Here is a 19,577-nt window from a genome sequence, read left to right on the forward strand (position 1 = left end):
GGACTCTGGCAAGACCCCGCCCCCCCAACTGCAAAGCGGGGTGGGCGGGAGGTAGCCTAGCGAGTCCTTCTTCCCGCGCGAAGCTCAGAGACCAAAGGACTCCCCATTGTGGGTCTACAGACGGTGACGGGAACCGGTCCGGCTCGAGCCGCAGGCTGAAGAGTAAGCTGAGGGCGCACTAGGCCCGCACCAATGCCACTGCCGACTTGGAGCCGATCGCTGTCAGTGAACGACTCCGCCCGCGCAGCGGGAGGGTGGCCCCTGCCCTGTGCAGGACCAGAGAGCATTCATGCCCCACGCTGTGTGGGAGGTGGGGGTCCTGTAGCCGTACCTCGGACACTTCGTCTTCGTCGCTGCCAGAGGCACCACCTCCACCCCCGGTCCTCAACACAGCAGCCGCCAACTTGAAATCCAGCGCCGCGTCCCCTCCGCCCGCACCGCTGCCTCCGCCACCGACTCCCGGCGCGGGCCCGGCCTCCCCAAAGAGTCTCACGGTGCGGATCCCCAGCCCGACCCCTCCCGGCGGAGGCGGCTCCGAGGCCCCGGCTGGGGCGGATCGCGGAGCCACCGAGTCCAGGTCCTCCTCAAAGGAGGTGCCGCCGCCTCCGCCGTCGGTCAGCATGGTCGCACGCGGAGCCGGAGACACTGCCGAGTCACTCGCGGCCACCGCCGCCGCCGATCCCGGGAACGAGAGGAGCAGCAGGAGGAAGAAGCGTCTCCTTCCCCCCGTCCCAGCAGCGCCACTAACTTCTCACTGCCTAACCTGCTGCCTCCCGCCCCCTACACTCGCCACTGGCTACAGCTCCAAAGCGGCTGCAGATCATTGGCCAAGGTGACGCGTCGCTCAGACTCTTCGTCACGCGCTGCTCGCTGGCTCCGGGCCCCCAAGCTGCGTTGACCTGCACAGGCCTAGGCGGTTGCGAACACCCGCCTCCTACACCCCGCGCGCCGACTTCCGGTCTTTTTCTATGTCTATTGGTCAAACTCTCTGACTATCGCATCACGACCTTAAAGTGGATTAGTTGGCCTTATGGTCAGTCATAGTGACCCCTGACAATGGAAGACTTCATTGGCGCCATAAAATGTCGGTCACTTTGTCACAGGACGTCGCGTGGTATAATTGGCCGGTAAGAGTACCATTCATCCCGCCTCCATCTGAGGTGACGGGAAAAGGTTGGGGAATTTCCACTTCTGATAAAAATGACGGCTGAGGTGACGACCCGTAAGAATTAGTGGGATTTGGAGTAGAATTCACCGTGCGTTCAGGGAGGCGTCTACGTCAAGTATGTAAGAGGCACAGAGGCATCGCAGTTCCCACCTGTCGCTCTCGGAGGAGCGCGGAGACTGCGGCCGGAGGTTTGCTGCACGAGGATTGGAGGAAGAAGCCATCAGTCCCAGCTAGGCTCCACCTTCCTGCAGGGCCCTGGTTGGAGGAGCAGAGCGTCAGTCACTAGAACAGTCGCCCCTTTGGGACAGGTGAGGCTGCCTAAGTTATCAGCCTCAGGCTCTTTGGGCCGGAGGAGGGGGTTGCGAGAGGCGAAGCACAGGGCCAGCCCTGCTGCACGCCTCCCGCCTTTCCGAGCGGATCGCTGCGTACGGAGCTGAGGGAACCATAAGGGCTGCTTGGGATGGCGGCCCGGAGGCGATTCTGCCCGCCCGCGTACCAGGACGTGGCTGGGCGCGGCAGTTCTACAACCTGCGGGCGGGATCGCCCCGCGGGGCCGCGTTCTCTTGCTTGTAGAAGGCGGCGGGCCTGAGGGCTGGACAGCGCCATGCCTCAGTACTGGGAACTGTCCCACTAAGGAAGGTGGGAAGGCCGCGAAGAGCGCGCGGAGTCAGACCGCGGGGTCGAACGCAGTACTTAAGAGTGCGTGTTCTGGAGCAGTTTCGAGTTCTGGTACCGCCACTTATTTGCTGTGTGACCTGAGGGCGTTTGTTGTTTAATTTCTGTGACTTTCAGTTGGTTTATCTGTCTAAGGCGGGTTACAGTACCTCCCTCATTGGGTCGCTGGTATGAATAAATTAGATAATAACTTCAGGCGCTTAGTAAAATTTCATACTTACAGTAAAGACTCGTTTTGTTAGCTACTCTTCCTTCAGGAGCCCTCACCTGCCCCTGGGTCCAGCCATCCAAACCAATTCTTGTTAGATCTCTGTGATGCAAAACAAAGCTAGCTAAGGGGAATCTTTCCTCCTCTAAGGATCTCTACTTCTGTTTGTTATCTCTCTGTTTCCTTTGTCAATAAAGAGTGGTTTAAAAATGCTCATGCTCCAACTAAATCCTGTGATCAAAGATCACACACAAGAAAGGTGTTTTGTGACGTTTGTATGGCAAATGTCCTTTGACCCGGAGAATGTCTGTAGAATTTTTAGCCAACAGGTTGGGTAAAAGCAAACGATTTGGCATTGTCTCCTCTCTTGGAACTTTCACAAGTTATCTATCTATCTATCTATCTATCTATCTATCTATCTACCTGTCTATCTATATATATTTAGGCGAGGCAACCCTTGGTTGACCTCACAGATTGCAAGGACCTTGTCAGTTTACAATCCCTTAATTTTTATTTTTATTTTTTTACGCATACAGCACTTGGTCTTACTAGGTGGTCTCCCATCCAAGTACTAACCAGGCCCAACCCTGCTTAGCTCCCGAGATCAGAGGGGATTGGGCTTGTTCAGGGTGGCATGGCTGTAGACTACAAAGGACTTTGTATATCTTGATAGTGCAGTATTTAATATTTTACCTCCTTGAACTGGAATCTGAAAATTTTATAAAGAATATAATGATTTAAAAAAAATACTTTTAAAATGGATTCTGCTAGACATTTAGAGAACATTTTGAAGATTATGAACATTTCTTTGGCTTGATAATTGTTCATTTGGCATTTCACATGCAAAAAAAAAGACCGTTTTCTATGACATGTTAGCAGAAAGAATATTTTCAGATAGTAAGTTGTTCAAAGGGCAAAAAAGTTTTGTATCTTTCTAGAAAGCTATTTTAATGTAGGCTTTAGTTAGAATTTGTTGAACTTAATTAGCCTTATCCTCAGTGTTGTCTAAGGCATGTATGACTAGGTCACAACCTAACTAATAGCTCCAACAAAAGAAACCCAGCACTGCCCAACCCACTTCAAAGCTGGATTATCCAGAATTGGTATGGATACATCCTTAGGCAAAAACAGGTATTGACTGGTGCAGCATTACAAAAGAACTACTTGTCATTCCTACCACTAATACAAAATAATTTCTGATGCAACTCCTTGAACAAACTCATTAAATTCTTTAAACAAATGTAATGAATCTCAAGGACAGAGAGAAAGGAAATATGAGGATATACATTTTCCCCAGTATATTTGAGAGAGAAAAATACTCTCTCAGTATATAAAAAATACTGTACTCAGTGCTTAGCAACCAACCCTGAGTATGACCAGGAAAACATGAGCAGTAATCTTTGTTTCTCCTGAACCTTTACCTAAGACATTTATTGCCTTAGTTTGACGGTCGGTGTGGAAGTTAGGAATTCCAAATCTCCTAGATTTTGGTGACTGCTATATAGGATCTGTATTAAAAAAAAGATTGAATATTTGCATATATACCACATTCATGTGGTTTTATAAATGAGAAAACTAATTGGTTAATATATAAAATCACAATGAGTTCAATATAAAATATCAACAAATACGTGATTTAGTGGGTAACCTTAGTTTTGATATGTTGTATCTTAAGATGATATTTACTACTGAAAGAAAAGTAATACATTGGTTTTTCAAATGCTGAATAAATCATAGCAAAATCCCTCTTAAAAGTATATTTGTTAGAAATGTGCATTAGTCTTTCAGATAGGGAAGTAAAGGGGAAAAGGGCACACTGTATACTCCAAGGATTTTTAAAACTTATTCATTCCACAAAAGTTGTAGATACAGGGAATTTAACTATAGATAGATCTTTCTCTATAACCTGTGTTTCCTCAAGACATTTAATTTCTGCATGTCAGTCCATCTCAGTTCAGTCCATTTATATAAGGAAAGAAGGTTAAGTAAACCAAATTTGGTATATTTGGATGTTACAACCTTTGTAATAACCCTATCAAGATTTTACCCATTTTACAGATGAAGAAATTGAAACTCCAAAAAGGTTAAGTAACTTACCCAAGCTTATAAGGCCATTATATGAAATGGCTATGATTTGAATTTGTCTCTGTCTCATCACAAAACCCATGCTCTTCCCACTATATCACATTGATTCCATGGTATCCTTTATGGCAAAGGAACTTCGTCAATCAGGTAATCTGATATAATACTCCAACATTATATCATTCTTATAAACCTGCTAATTAACCTTGTAGGTGAAGTTATCCGTAACTACCACCAAATATGCCACCTTCCTCCTTTGTAAATTAAACATTTAAGACATATCCTGGTTTCTGCAACTATATTATTAGTTTCATAGATCATATAATTTCATGTTTAAAAATCTGAATAGTCAGAGAACCAGGCAAGATGACGTAGATGATAGAAGCTTCGCTCATCCCCTCTTGCTACCACTTCAAAGTTGAGATGGAAATACAGAGTAAACGGCAATCAGAGTCACCTGGGGGTCTAGATGAAGAGAAGCACTACAGCTAAAGAGAGAAATAAGAAATTGCCCTGCAAAGGTTGGAGGTCGGAGGGGGCGAAGACACAAGGCTGCTAGGTCACTAGTGGCTGAGTGAGACAGAGGCTACGGCAGCCAGCCGGCAGCTGTAGATCCCTCTTAAAGGGGCTGTGTCTGCCAGCAGATTTTCACAGTGCTCTGAGCACCAGTGCTGTGTCAGTTGCTTGGGGGTCACCAGGGACTTAGAGGGGGAAACTGAGTTGTCAAAGCGAAGGCCGGAGGCAAGGCTTTCTACCAAGCAGAAGTGCTGGCAGTATCCATTGTTACTCTGTTGAGCCCTCCCCGCTTCCAGTGTGTGGACACAGCACCACCATTGCTGAGATGTCATCAAACTGGATAACAGAAGTTGCTCTGCCCAGAGGATTCCTTGAAACTCTGCTTCCCCCAACTCACGGCCCCACCCAAGTTACATTCAGCTGTGTCCTCCACGAGTTCTGTGCCACTTGCTGAGCAGTGTGAATCTGTGTCAAGATTCACACTGGTGGCAGCTGACCTTGGTTTCTGGTGTGGCTTCTTGAGGCAGCTATGAGCACAGCGTCTATGGGTTGCTTGCTGAATCTTCACAGGTGGCCCTGGGAGGGGCACAGGCTGGAGCTAACCTTGGCCTGCAGCTGAACCCCTCTCAGGACTGCTGTTGCACACCTACTACACAAAGCCACGCTAATAAGACTGGAGACTTAGGAGCTTTGATTAGTACATAGAAACACAGAAAGGCAGTCAAAATGGGAAGACAAAAAAGCAGAAACCATATGAAAGAACAGAATGTAGATCAAGGAAAAATGGAATCAAGCAATTTCACAGATGCAGAGTTCACTGGTTATAAGGATGCTCAATGAAATTAAGAGAAAGTTAGATGAATTCAGTGAGAACTTTAACAAAGAGATAAAAAGCACAAAAGTGGAAATTATAAAAGAGAACCAATCAGAAATGAAGAATACATTATCTGAGATGAAGAGTATATTAGAGGAAATAAACAGAGTGGAGGAAGAAGAAGATCCAAACACCAATATAGAGGATGGGGAAGCCAAGGATACCCAATGAGATTGGCAAGAAATAAGTAACCAAGAATATAATAATAATTTAAGGAGACTATGGGACAAAATTAAGGGCAACAAGATCCATGTCATAGGGGTACCTGAAGAGGGAGCACAAGAAGTTGAATATATATTTGAAGAAATAATGATGGTAAACTTCCGTAACCTGGTGAAGGAAATAGACATACAACCCCAGGAAGCTCAGAGAATTCCCAAAAAAAATGAACCCAAAGAGGCCCACACCAAGAATACTTTATTCAGTAAAGCTATCATTTCAAGTTGAAGGATAGGTAAAAAGCTTCCCAGACACAAATAAACTAAAGGAATAAATCAACACCAAGCCAGTATTACAGGAATTGTTGGAGAGACTTCTTTAAGAAGAAAAAAAAAATGTATCACAATCATAAATAAGAATGGTAATAACTACCTATTTATCAACAAGTACCTCAAGTAGAAAAGAGTTAAGTGCTTCAACCAAAAAATAGGGAAGCTGAATGGATAAGAAAACAAGCCCCCTACATATGCTGCCTACAAGATACTCACTTCAGATTAAGACACACAGAATAAAAGGAAAGGGGTGGGAAAAGACATTGCCTTGATGGACCTAGAGGGTATTGTGCTGAATGAAATAAATCAAAGACAAATACCACATGATTTCACATATATGTGGAATCTAAAGAACAAAATAAACAACAACAAAAATGGAAACAAACTCATGGAGAAATAAGAGAACAGAATGCATGTCTTTTTTTTTGTAACACAAACCGCGGCGTACTATACATACTTCTGTATCTTACTTTTGTCACCTAATTTATTCTAGAGATATTCCATGTCTGTATATAAAGCACTCTGTCATTCTTGTTTGCTACTTCACAGTATTCTGTTGACTGAGTATACCATTTATTTGTCCAGTTCTGCAATGATGGACATTCAGATCATTTCCCTTTGGGGGAATGGTTAACAAACGGTGCTGTAGATGTCTACTTTCTAACCTACTCTCTATGCTCTAGGAAATACTGGACACATTAGTGATCGGTCAGAGGAGACGAAAATGAGGATGAGATTGAGCCAAAGCGAAGTATAAAACAGGCTTTCTTAGGGTCTGCGGGTGAGGTTCTCTGGTCCCGGGGAAAGGGGGCCACAGAAGTCGCACGTGTCTGGGGTATAGGCGCGGTTTTTAAAGGTTTTGACCCAAGATGTCGGTGGGGTTACAGGGCAGGGACTTTTCCGTTTGGCTGATTTCGCCCCCCGGGAAGCCTCCACTGTAACTTTAGTCGTGAGCCGTGGGCCACCTTAGATATTGAGCCACCTTCCCGCTGGCGTAACGATGCCCATGAGCAATCGAACAATTAGTTTAACTGAAAGTTGTAGAAGTGCAACTAGACTGAAAGCTACCACTAATTTGAGCTATAGTTGAATATACCTGCAAGATGTCTAGCAATATCTAGGATATGGGCATATTTTAAAAAAATAAGGAGCTATGCCTGCTACTGGACCACCATGAAGCCCAAGAAAATTATAGCTAATTATTCAGAAGTTTATTCATGTATTCTGTTACTGAGTCTACCCTTCCTAAAAAGGGACAAAAATATGCACACACACACACACACATACAGATTTGACCACTAGACGTTTCATCCTTGCTGCCTGCCCAACAAGAATGAGGCGAGTAAATGATGATACCCCTTTTGATTGTACATTTTTAGTGCCAGGAATAGTTTTTTCCCAAAAAAAACTTGTAAATGAATATGTAATGAATATATAATGAATGAATGATAAATACCTCTCATGGTGGCAGTCACACAGGTTCTCAACAAAGGAGACAGGAAGGAGCAATTAATATCCATGGGGTTCTGCCAGGATTCCTTAATCCTTGAATTGTTGGATGAAGGACTGCATGTCAAAGAGAATATGCACTGGGTTCTTGAGAGGAAGTAGGATTTGGTGGCAGGTTCTTCAAGCTGGGTGTCAGAAATACCAAGTCCCCTTCAAGTATACTTCTGTGCGTGATGCTCTTAGACCTAAGAAGTTTGTTTGTCTATTTGACCTTTAGAGGTATACTTTAAAGGTACATAATTTCAGAGGGCATTTCATATCACAAAATATAGTCAGTACTTCAAATCAAATACCACATGTGCATAAAAAAAGCATAGTAGATTATGCATGAAATCAAGATTTTCAAGGTTAATAGTAATTATCTTTGATTAGTGGAATATAGAGAGATTTAGAAAATTATTTTTTTAGAATATTTATATTTTCTGAGATTTTTTAGTTTCCCTAAAGTGAGCATATACTTTTTATGTCATAAAAAATTAAAATATTTCAAATCTTGCAGGTTCTTCATCTGTTCAACCAACATTTATTTAATTTCTGCTATGTGCATGTACTGTGCCAAGAGCTTTAGAGAAAACATAAAAGCAGAAGATTTAATGTATTTCCTTTCAATTACACTGATGCATATACTAACTGATAATTAGATAGATAAAATGCACTTAGAATAATAGAGAACAGTCTTAAACAACAAAAAATCAAATTCACAATAGTGTAACAACCTTTTACAGAATTGAGTAGACAGGAAGTAAAAGAGAAATCAAAATGGAGTGAGTTTGTTTAGGAAAAAGCTTTATGATCATTTTGAGCTAGGACACGGAGGGAAACAGAAGAGATTAGGCATTTCAAATGGAAAGGAATGGTAGGAATGACAATGAAGAATTGAAAGTCTTCAAATTGTGTGTCAGGATGGTAAGGAGAATATCTTGGTCTATGTAGAGAAATCAGAAAAGGAATTGAAGAGAAATTTGGTTAAATGTTGAATACTGGACTTAAAGCAAAGTTACCAAGATAAAAATTGCTGAAGGACGATTGCAATTTTTGTTGTTTTGGCTGCATTGTATGAGTTGGGTTGGAAGAAGGAGATACTGTAGTCTCCTAAACAAGCAGTCTTGCTGTTGTGCTTAGTCCAGGTGTGAGGTAATGAAGGCCTAGATTAGAAGAGTGGCTATCAAAATGCAAAAAAAGGAACTGTCAGCAATCATAAAGAACCCACATGACTTGGGGAACAAAGGAGTATAAGAACAAATGTTACTCCAGAGAAATCAATACAAACTTTCTGAAGAGAAATGTGGCACTGTATATCAGGATCTTTTCTTTAAATTTTTATTTCCATCTATTAGAATGGCAAAAATCCAAATGAATAACAGTACCAATTGCTTGCAAGGATGCAAAGCAACAGGAACTCTCACTGCTAGTGAGAATGCAAAATGGTGTAGCCACTCTGGAAAAGAGTTTGGAAATTTCTTATAAAGCTAAACATAGTCTTCCCATACAATCCACAGTTGCATTCCTAGGTATTTACCCACCGATTTGAAAACTTTTATCTACATAAAATCGAATGTTTATAGCAGTTCTATTCTTAACCACCAAAACCTGGAAGCAACCAAGATGTTAGTCAATAAGTGAATGGATACACGAACTGTGTTACAGCCATATAATGGAATATTATTAGGTAATAAAAAAAAAAAAACGAGCTATCAAACCATGCAAAGACATAGATGAATTTTATTTATTTTTTTTGATTAAATCTATTGGGGTGACATTTGTCAGTAACATGATGTAAGTTTTGAGTGTACAGTTCTATGGTACATCATCTGTTTTATTGCATTGTGTGCTCCATCATTGCATAGTCTCCCTCTGTCACCATAGATTTGACCCCCTTTACCCTCTTTATTCTCCCCCTACTCCCCTTCGCTTCAGGTAACCACCATACAGTTGTGACATAGATGAATTTTAAATGCATATTGCTAAGTGGAAGAAGCCAGTCTGAAAAGGCTACATATGAATGGTTCTATTATATGACGTTCTGGAAAAGGCAAAACCACGTAGCTGAAAAACCATTGACTGCCAAGAGTTGGGGTGGGGGAAGGGTTGAATAGGTGAAGCATGGGCTTTTTTTTAATCTTGATTTTTTAAATAAATTTATTTATTTAAATTAGTTTCACGTATACAGTACATTGGTTAGACATCTGTAATGTTCATAAAATGATCCCCCCAATTGCTCCCTTCCTCTTCTGGCCCTCCACTTAACCATCACATTAATGCTAACTGCATTCCCACTGCCATGCTCCCCATGCCCAACTATCAACCACTAATTTGTACTTCTTTAACCCTTCACCCCTTTCTCCCAGCCTCCCAGCCTCCCAACCCCCCTTCCCTCTGTCCGTCACCAAATTATCCACTATATTTGTGAGTCTGTTTTTGGTTAATTCTTTTTGCTACTTAGATACCGCCTATAAGTGAAATTATATGGTATTTATCTTTCTCTGTCTGACTTATTTCATTCAACATAATAACCTCTAGATCCATCTATGTCGTTGCAAATTGTAGAATTTCATTTTTTTAATGGCTGAGTAATATTCCATTGTATATATAAACCATAACTTCTTTATCCAATCATCGGTTGATGGGCATTTAGATTGCTTCCATATCTTGGCTAATGTAAATGTGTTGGCATGAATATTGGGGTGCATAGATCTTTATGAATTATTGTTTTGGTTTTCTTTAGATAAATACCCAGAAGTGCAATTGCTGGATCAAAAGGTATATCCATTTTTAATTTTTTTAGGAACCTCTATACTGTTTTTCCATAAAGGCTGGACCAATTTTCAATCCCCCCAACCATGTATGAGGGTTCCCTTTTCTCCACATCCTCGCCAACGCTTGCTGTTTTTTGATTTATTGATGATAGCCATTCTGACAGGTTTGAGATGATATCTCACTGTGGTTTTAATTTGCATTTCTCTGATGATTAGTGACCTTGAGCACCTTTTCATTTGTTTCTGAGCTATCTGTATTTCTTCTTTGGAGAAGTATCTGTTCAAGTCTTCTGCCCATTTTTTAATTGGATTGTTTGTTTTTTTGTTGTTGACTTGTATGAGTTCTTTATATATTTGGATATTAACCCCTTATCAGATGTATCATTAGCGAATATCTTCTTCCAAACGGTCGGTTGTCTTTTTGTTTTGTTGATGGTTTCCTTTGCTGTAGAAACATGGGATTTTTTAGGGTAGTAAAATTCTCTATGATATTGTATTTTGTATGATGCTACAATGGTGGATACATGGTACTATCTGTCAAAACCCATAGAACTTTACTGTACAGAGTGAACTTTAATGTATGAAAAAAATTTTTTAATCATATAGTAGGTCAGGGACTTCCAGAATGGAATCCTGACTATGACAGTAGAATCTAATTGTATCACAAATGTGATACAGCCTCACTGAAGGGAGTGGAGGAAGAAGATGCTGACCTATGTAACTCTAGAAATGAGTGGTGGCTCTAAGACTAAAGTCCAAATGAGCAGCACATAAGAACTATACTGTAGTTAATAAAATTGTTTCCCATGGGGATATGATATGCATTAACAGTTCTGAAACCACTATAGACATGTACTGGAATTTTTTAAATGGATGGCAGATGATGGGGCCTTAGTTTTTCACCGTTGGAAGTAGGAGATTGCAGATAAGCGCGGGAGGAAACTAGAATGATTTAGGTGGTAGTAGATTAGAGCTGGAGACATCAGTATGAACTCTTTTCCTTTAATATAGTTACAAGTGGATACATGTAGAAACATGTATAGATATGTGTATATGCCCAAGATAGTTTATACACATATTTTTCCTCGCTCTGTCAGTGAAGGGGACCTAGAAACAATGACATTCCAGTAACAACACGCATACTTTGCACGCAGATCTTGGTTTTCAATATTCGACTCCTGGAGAAGTGGCTAATTCTAGGACTGGGGCAAGAAATATACAAGATAAGCCTGGAGCATCTTATAATGCCAGAAAGTAAGAAGATACTAAACACACACACACACACAGCGCGCACACGCACACACACACAATAATGAGGGTGTATCAAAGAGATACAAGACCAACTGAAAGAGTCCCCAGTGGCCAAAGCTGAAACATTTTGAGCAAAGAAATAAGTAGTATTGGATTATAATCCAAAACATAACATAAATATTCATGAGTCCATACGGATATAAATAAATGATTGCACGAATAAGTAAATGGGGAGAATAGATAAATCTTCCGTGCAGAAGAATTCCAAATTTATGTAATACTCTGCTCTCAAGGAAGTGAAGCATTAACACCCCTCTCCTAAGTGCAGGCTGTGCACAGTGACATTCTTCCAAAGAGCACAGTATGAAAGTTGAGGAGGGATAATTTTATATTAAAGAAACCTGACAAACACTACCTCAGCCAGGTGATAGGTCATGCTGATATTATGTCACCTTGATATCTTGATATTACGTACAAGAAAAGTCTGAGAAACTGTCATTGTCAAGCGTAGCCTAAGGAGACATAATGAATGGCTGAATACTGGACTGAAGGCTTTCAGGTTGGTTCAGTAGGCCTCCCACCTATTATCCTGGTATCCTGGATGGGATCCTGGAACAGAAGGACATGAGGTAAACATGAAGGAACTCTGAATAGAAATTTAAATAAAGCGTGGATCTTAATAATAACATGTATCAATGTTGGTTCATTAATTAGGACAAATATACTATTTTAATGTAAGATGTTGGTACTAGAGGAAACCGGATATGGGCTATGTGGGAACTCTACTATCTTTGCAACTTTTGTTTAAATCTAAAATTATTCTTAAACTTAAATTTTTTATTTTTAATTCAAAATTTTTATTTTATTTTTATTAAAAATTTAAAGTTTTCCAGTTTTATTGAGATATAATTGACATATACCAACCATCATATTAGTTTAAGGTGTACAACTCAATGATTTGATATATGTATATATTGCAAAATGATTACTGCAATAAGTTTAATTAACATACATTACCTAACATAATTACAATTTTTTTTCTTGTGACGAGAACTCTTAAGATCTACTTTCTTATGAAAGTTTGTTTTTTGATGTCTATTCCTTTGGATTTCTAGAGATCTATTTTTAAGAGTTAATCAGACCTGGCAATAAAATACTATATATATAAAAATTAATACAACCTGAATGTCTTAACAGGAAAATAGTTAACTCAATTTTGAGTCATAGTCACTAAAAATGAAGTTCACATTATATTAAAGAAAAAATAAAATTATAAAACAGAAGGTATATAATATTCCTAATATACACTAAATGAATAGAATAGTCACATACATCAAAATGACATATACCAGATAGATTATCAATGGATGGTAGGATAATGGGTGATTTTTATTTATTTTATGTATTTGTGGTTTCAGTTTTTCAATAAGTAATATAAATATTACTCTGGTAATCAGAAGAAAATTTTAATTAAAGTTTATAGGAAAAAAAGAATCACTACTTGTGTAAAATAGGGATTGATCAAATGGGATATTTATGGAAATGTTAGAAAAATAAGCAGGAATAATTCTTTTTCAGGTACACAAGATGATGTTGGGTCTAATCTATGTGTTTGATTTCAGGCAGCAATGAGAAGAACTTAGCCAACATAGAACATTACATGGTAAGTCATCCAGAAACCCTTATGAGAAACATACAGAACAGGAACACAGATAAATATCTTCACTGTGATTGGAAACAACTTTTTTAAAGATGTCAAATTGTAGCTTTGCTTTTTGCAGAAGGAAGCATGTCTCTGAGAAAGGTCATGTGGTTAATAATGAAAATTAAGGCACTTTTTCCTGTGGTGAATCCTTGGTAAATATATTTTGGCTATTACCTCTACTGAAAGACGCATACTGAAAACATGAGTACTAGCAACAATTCTGTGAGCTTCCCTCCACCCCTCAGTACTAATTAAAAGGGAAGGCCAAGAATCACAGTGAGGAATAAATAACAGCAAGTATATAGGGGTTCAGCCCAGATGACTTGGTCCATAGTTGTACAAGCTCTTTGATAAAAATAGGGTTCTAAGTACTTGCAATCAATAGATGCTTTGGAAAAACCTAGAAGCTTACCATATGCATCACAATGAAATCCCCATCTCTCCTCTCTCACATTTAGGAAACCTGAAGCTAACCACTCCAAAAGTACTGTTTCATATATCCACTTGAACCCTACAACATGGGCAGCCATACCCACCTCTAAAAGCTCTCTTTGGCTGTACTGTGGCACTCTGCCACAGATTTTAGAAGGTCCCAGGGCTGGCAAAAGTTTGGAATCTCATAATCTGAGCACTTTCCTGATGAGAGAACAGTTAGATAGTAACCCCCACAGCAAGAATCAGCTTATTTTCCAGATCCTGGTGGTCTGACATGTAGTAAATCAGTACTCTTGAATCAGAAGGACCTTTGAGGAGGCCTTTAGTCTTCACACTGTCCTTTTTAATGAAGGAGGAACCAGAGACTGGGCATTAGGGTCACTATCTCCCAGGAAAATCTCTTAGGTGACCTACATGACCCCCATCCATTGCCCTGTGATGTTTCCATCAGAAATACATCATTGCTTACCAGTGTGAGGAGCAAGCAAGCCCAGGATTCCAACCTGGGGAGCAATTTTGGCTTTTAAGTGAGAACTGAGTCACTCTGAAGGCTGACCTTGAAGACTCTTGAGTGTTTGAACTCAACTTAGTTTACCACACCCCTTGCTCATCAAGGCAGACCCATAAATCAGGAGACGCAGCATGGCATTCACCTGCAGGGCAGGTAACAGTGCCACCTCCCAGATATTCTTCCCCAAGGAAGTAGCATGGTGTCTGCTATGGCCCCAAAAAGATACCTATAGATAGTCTAGTTGAGATATGACTCTGATACAAGATCACAGGAACTATAAGAAAAATTGTGGTCAGGATTCTACCCTGAAATTTTTCACCTAAAAGGCCTTCTAAACCCTAGCAATTTTGGCACCTTTGGTGACAAGGAAATAAAACACAACAAGGGGTGGACTTCTCCATCTAGCAGATGCAAAAGGTTTGTCAGTTAAAGAGGATTGCTTAACCATTACAAGGGTTATGGAGGACAGACATCTTAGAAGTGGGCAAGCCTGTCGGTAGCTTCTGAGATTTTGTTAAAGCTCTAGACTGTCCCAGTGCCTCTGCCCATAAGCTAGCAAGGTATTAACTGAGACTGAGACATAAGAAAGAGTCCAGAGAAAACAGCAATACTGTTCTGTGTTCCAGAGGTTTCAGATGAATATTAAGATTCCTGGAGAACGACTGAAGGACTCAGAGATATTTAAAAATCTCAGGAGCACTGGTGAGACGAGAGCCTGATCATCTCATTCCCAACAATTGCTCTCACAAGTTCCCCGTTGCCCTCTCATACACTATTAGCAGGAGTGTAAATCGATGAAATCTCTGTACCTTCAAATTTTTAAATGCACATACCCTTTGACTTAGCAAATCTGGGGGGATAGTGGCACAGGGGCACTTACACATGAGCTCAAAAATACGTGTTCAAGGATATTCATTGAAACTATGCTTGCTCATCAGTAAAGAAGTGGTTGAATAAGTTGTGGTACAGCTATAAAATGACCCAGTATACAATTCTTAAAAAGAATGAATGAAATCTTAAGTCAAATGTTCATGGAAACTGCTGAGCTGGTTTTGAGTAAAAATATCTTATTTGTACACATATTTTAATTTGTTCACATCATGCATATGACACTTTTATAATGAAAGAACTATTTCTAAAAGCACCCTAGTTATTACCTTAAAACTAAACTCTAGAGAGTTGGTAGATTATTTTATTTTTTAAAAATCTTTTTTCGTATGTGTTTAATGATGTTTAGCCAATAAATTAAAATTGGTAGGAAAAAGCAAATTAAAATTTACAATGCACTTTTCCAAGTCAAATATAGGTAATTACATTTAACTCAGAGAAATGTAAACTTAGAGAAGAAATATTTTACTTATATTTCAACATAACACACACATGCACACGTATGTTATCAGAATTCTCATAACATGGTCTAGAGACTCCTGGAGGCTCCAAGGCTTTTTCAGGAAGTCCATGAAATCAAAACTGTTTTCATTATAATTCTAAGGTATTACTTTTCACTGTCGACTTTTATACCGAGAGTACAAAAGCAATGGTGGGTAAAAATTGCTATTGCCTTAGCACAATTCAAGGTAGTGATCAAACTGTATAGAGTTTAATGTAGTCTTTCCCACTGAACACTCAAAGTGGAGGGGAAGCCAGTTTTATGAGAATGTCCTTAATGATGCTGTAAAAATTAATTTTATTAAAACTCAATCCCTGAGCATATGTATTTTAAATATTCAGTATGAGAAAATGAAAAGTATACATAGAACACTTCTGCTATACATTGGTTGTCTCAAGTACATTGATTGTTTCAAGAAAAAACAATGTGCAACTATTCCAGTTGCACGCACAACTAACCACTTTTTCATGGAATACCATTTTTACTTGAAAGTATGACTAACAGATGAATTTTGGTAATTCAGACTTGTGTATTTGCAGACATTTTCTGGAGCCTGCCACTTGAAGGAAAATAACTGACAGTATTTGTTTCCAATTATAAAATTCAAGCTTTGGGGGAAAAAATAGGATTTTGGAAAATTGATTGACAGTTTCCCAAATATAAAGACTTTTCCGATGAGATAAATGTTATTAACAAATGTGTTTTTATATAATAAAATGTGTCAATATTTGCAAGATCTGCATAACTCAGTGAACAATATTTCTTAAATGATCAATGTACGATTTTACAAAACCATGCATGAGTAAGAGGACCATCCAAAAATAGACAAATGTATTTTAATGTAACAGTATGAAAAGTTTATAGTATGGTTTCAACCTTTATAAAACTAATAGTTGTTTAATTTTGGTGTGGTATTAAAGGGAATAATCACAATTATCTGAGAAAGCCATTAAAAATTCTTCTCTTTTCCAATCACATATCTGTATTAGTCCAGATTTTCTTCATATTTCTCAATCAAAGCACTATATTGCATTTGACTGGATACTGAAGCAGATATGAGAATCCATCTGTCTTTTATTAAGCCAAGCACTAAAATTTTTACTCTTATTAAGGTTTTGTTTTACAAAATATATTTTTCATAAAAATATGTTACTTATGTTCTCATTTATGAAATGAACTTACAGATTTTTAAAAATTCCTGTTTTAATTTCTGATATAGTAAATATCAATAGATAAAGCCCACATATATAAACAGCTTGTTGGGTCTTAATAATAAATAAAAGCTCTTAGAGTGTTTAATAATTTTTAAGAGTATAAAGGGGTTCTGACACCACAAAGTTTCATAATTGTTGCAGTACTATGTAGCAGTTCCAAGAGAGGCAGAAGAATGGTAGAGATGACCCATGGAAGCTGCTTGGTTTTGTGTGTTTTTTCCCACTCAGCTAACTCTCTTCTTTACTGTCACAGCCAGAGTTTGGGAACAAGAGCTCTGAAGTGTGTTCTGAGTGTCTCTGGTGAATCTATAAAAAGGAAAACGTACTCCTTTCCCTCTTTCTCCTTCTCTAAGTCTCCAGACAAAACTTGAGGGTAAGGGATGCAGGTTGGAGAGAGAGACTAGAAAAGGGCAGATGAGGGTGAGGGAACCAGCCATTAAGGTGCTCATTTAGAAGCTCTGAAGTTAGATGGTAAGGACAAGCTGTCAGGTATCACAGCAGGTCCATTCGGGTAGAGGAGCAAGGGACGTCCCCTAAAGCAGCAAAGCTCTTATTCCCTTCCTCCTGCTCTGGCCCATTTCTTAAAATGTACTAAACCCTTCAATGACCTTTAAGGACCAACAATTGTTCTAGCCCACAATACCACATAGGTAATTAGAAAAGGTCAGTATGGAAAGAAATCAGGCTTAAAGAGAAAAAAATGTAAACCAGAATAGTAACAACTACTACTTTACCTCCCACTTCCCCTTCCTACTGTCCATTTTCTACCCCTGGCCTGAGCCCTGTTCTTCTTTAGGCTATATTACTGATTCATTAGGGCTATAGTCACTAGCATGGGGAATTTAGGGGAATGATTTGAGTCCCCTCTATGCCATTCGCTGGCTATGTGATTGAGCACATAACTCTCCTTCTCTGAACCCTCAGTTTCTGCATCATTCAGATGAAATGATCTTCCAGGTCTGTGAGGCTATGGTTATTAATAAACAGGAGATATGTCCATATTGGAGCTATGAACTCTGAAATGAACATATTGTCATTGAAAAGAGCAGAGAATCAAGAGAGGGAACAACTCTAGTTTGCATCATTACACATTATCCCCTTTGGACATGGATATATTCATGGGAAATGAACAAAGACAGGTTTCTGAAAACAACCCGGAGAAGCCTCCTAAGGCTATAAGTCTTCCCTTGGGTTCAGTTAGCTAGTAGGTTCCTGGAGTTGGTATTGGAGAATTCCCCAGTTCTTGCTCAGCAGTGGTAATTCCTTTGGTCGTGGAGGCCCTCAAGATTTTTAGCCTCCCTGTCATGACCCTGCTAATTAGATACCAGGTGCTGACCCCTACCTTTCTATTTTTTTTTAACAGCTTTAATGGAATATAATTCACATACTGCACAGTTCACCCAAAGTGTCCAATTTAATGTACTTATATTCACAGAATTTTACAACTCTTATATCTATCTTAGAATATTTTCATCACCTCTAAAAAGAAATTCTCTACCCCTAAGCTATTCTATCTCAACCACCCAGGTCCACAGGCCTAGGCAACCACTAGTCTACTTTCTGTCTTTACAGATTTGCCTATTTTGGATATTTCATATGTATGGAATCATATAACATGTGGTCCTGTGTGACTAGCTTCCTTTGCTTAGAATGATGTTTTCAAGGTTCATCCATATTGTAGCATGTATCAGTGTAGCTATTGTGAATAAGTTTCTATGAACATTGGTGTACAAGTATCTGTTTGAGTTCCTTCTTTCAGTTCCCTTGGACATATAGCTAGGAGTGGAATTTCTGGATCATATGGTGATTCTATGTTTAACTTTTTGAGGTACACAAACTGTTTTACAGGGCTGCTGTACCATTTTACATTCCCACCAGTGATATATGATGGTTCCAATTTCTCTACATCCTCACCAATACTTATTATTTATAGCCATCCTAGTGGGTATACATGGTATCTCATTGTGATTTTGAATGTGTTTTCCTGATGGCTAATGATGTTGAGCATCTTTTCTCGTGCTCATTGGCCATTTATTTTATTTTTTATTGGTTTTGGGTATATTGCACAATGGTTAGGCATTTGTATAATTTATGAAGTGATCCCCCCAGTCACTCTAGTACCTATCTGGCATTATACATAGCCATTACAATATTATTGCCTATATTCCCTATGCCGTACTCCACATTCCCATGACTGTTTTTTACTACTAATTTGTACTCCTTCATCCCTTCACCTTTTCACCCTGCCGCCTATCTCCTCATTGGCCATTTATATAGCTCTTCAGATCAATGTCTATTTAGATACCTTGTTAATTTTTAAATTGGGTTATTTGCCTTTTTATTACTGAGTTGTAAATGTTCTTTATATATTCTAGATACAAGTCCCTTATGAGATATACGATTATAAATATTTTCTCCCATTTTGCAGGTTTTCTTTTCACTTTCTAAGTAGTGTCATTTGGAGCACAAAAGTTTTAAATTTCGATGATGACCAGTCATTATCATTATTTTGTTACTTGTGCTTTTGGTATCATATCTAAGAAACCATTGCCAAATCCAAGGTCCTGAAAGATATACACCTATGTTTTCTTTTAAGAAGAAGCAGTTTAGCTGTTATATTTGGGGCTTTGATCCATTTTGAGTTAATTTCTGCATATGGTTGTGAGGTAGGTGTCCAACTCCATTCTTTTGCATGTAGCTATCCAGTTTTCTCAGCACCATTTTTTCCCCAGCACCATTTGTTGAAAAAACTATTCGTTCACTATTGAGTTGTCTTGGCACTCTTGTCAAAA

The 19,577-nt window shown here is 39.3% G+C and overlaps 1 protein-coding gene, 1 long non-coding RNA gene and 1 pseudogene across 6 annotated transcripts in view; 1 reads left to right on the forward strand and 2 right to left on the reverse strand.

The window, feature by feature from the left end:
- The window catches only part of ANKHD1 (ankyrin repeat and KH domain containing 1), a 90,292-nt gene extending 89,532 nt beyond the window's left edge, over positions 1–760 (reverse strand). For 3 of the 5 annotated variants that reach the window (XM_016166321.2, XM_036224673.1, XM_036224672.1), the window contains exon 1: positions 332–760. In XM_016166321.2, coding sequence (XP_016021807.2) covers positions 332–622 — 291 coding nt within the window. In that variant the 5' untranslated portion in view covers positions 623–760. The remainder of the gene's footprint in view (positions 1–331) is intronic. The other 2 variants (XM_036224675.1, XM_036224674.1) reach the window with 2 other exon arrangements.
- Positions 761–1,157: 397 nt separating this feature from the next.
- On the forward strand, positions 1,158–16,546 carry LOC118605292. The gene is made up of 2 exons (XR_004952043.1): positions 1,158–1,476; positions 13,109–16,546. It is a non-coding gene; the product is annotated as an uncharacterized LOC118605292 (long non-coding RNA).
- LOC118606123 lies at positions 2,579–2,697 on the reverse strand (annotated as a pseudogene).
- Positions 16,547–19,577: the final 3,031 nt, after the last annotated feature.

The sequence above is a fragment of the Rousettus aegyptiacus genome, unplaced genomic scaffold (assembly GCF_014176215.1).
Source record: "Rousettus aegyptiacus isolate mRouAeg1 unplaced genomic scaffold, mRouAeg1.p scaffold_m13_p_7, whole genome shotgun sequence".
Lineage (NCBI taxonomy): Eukaryota > Metazoa > Chordata > Mammalia > Chiroptera > Pteropodidae > Rousettus > Rousettus aegyptiacus.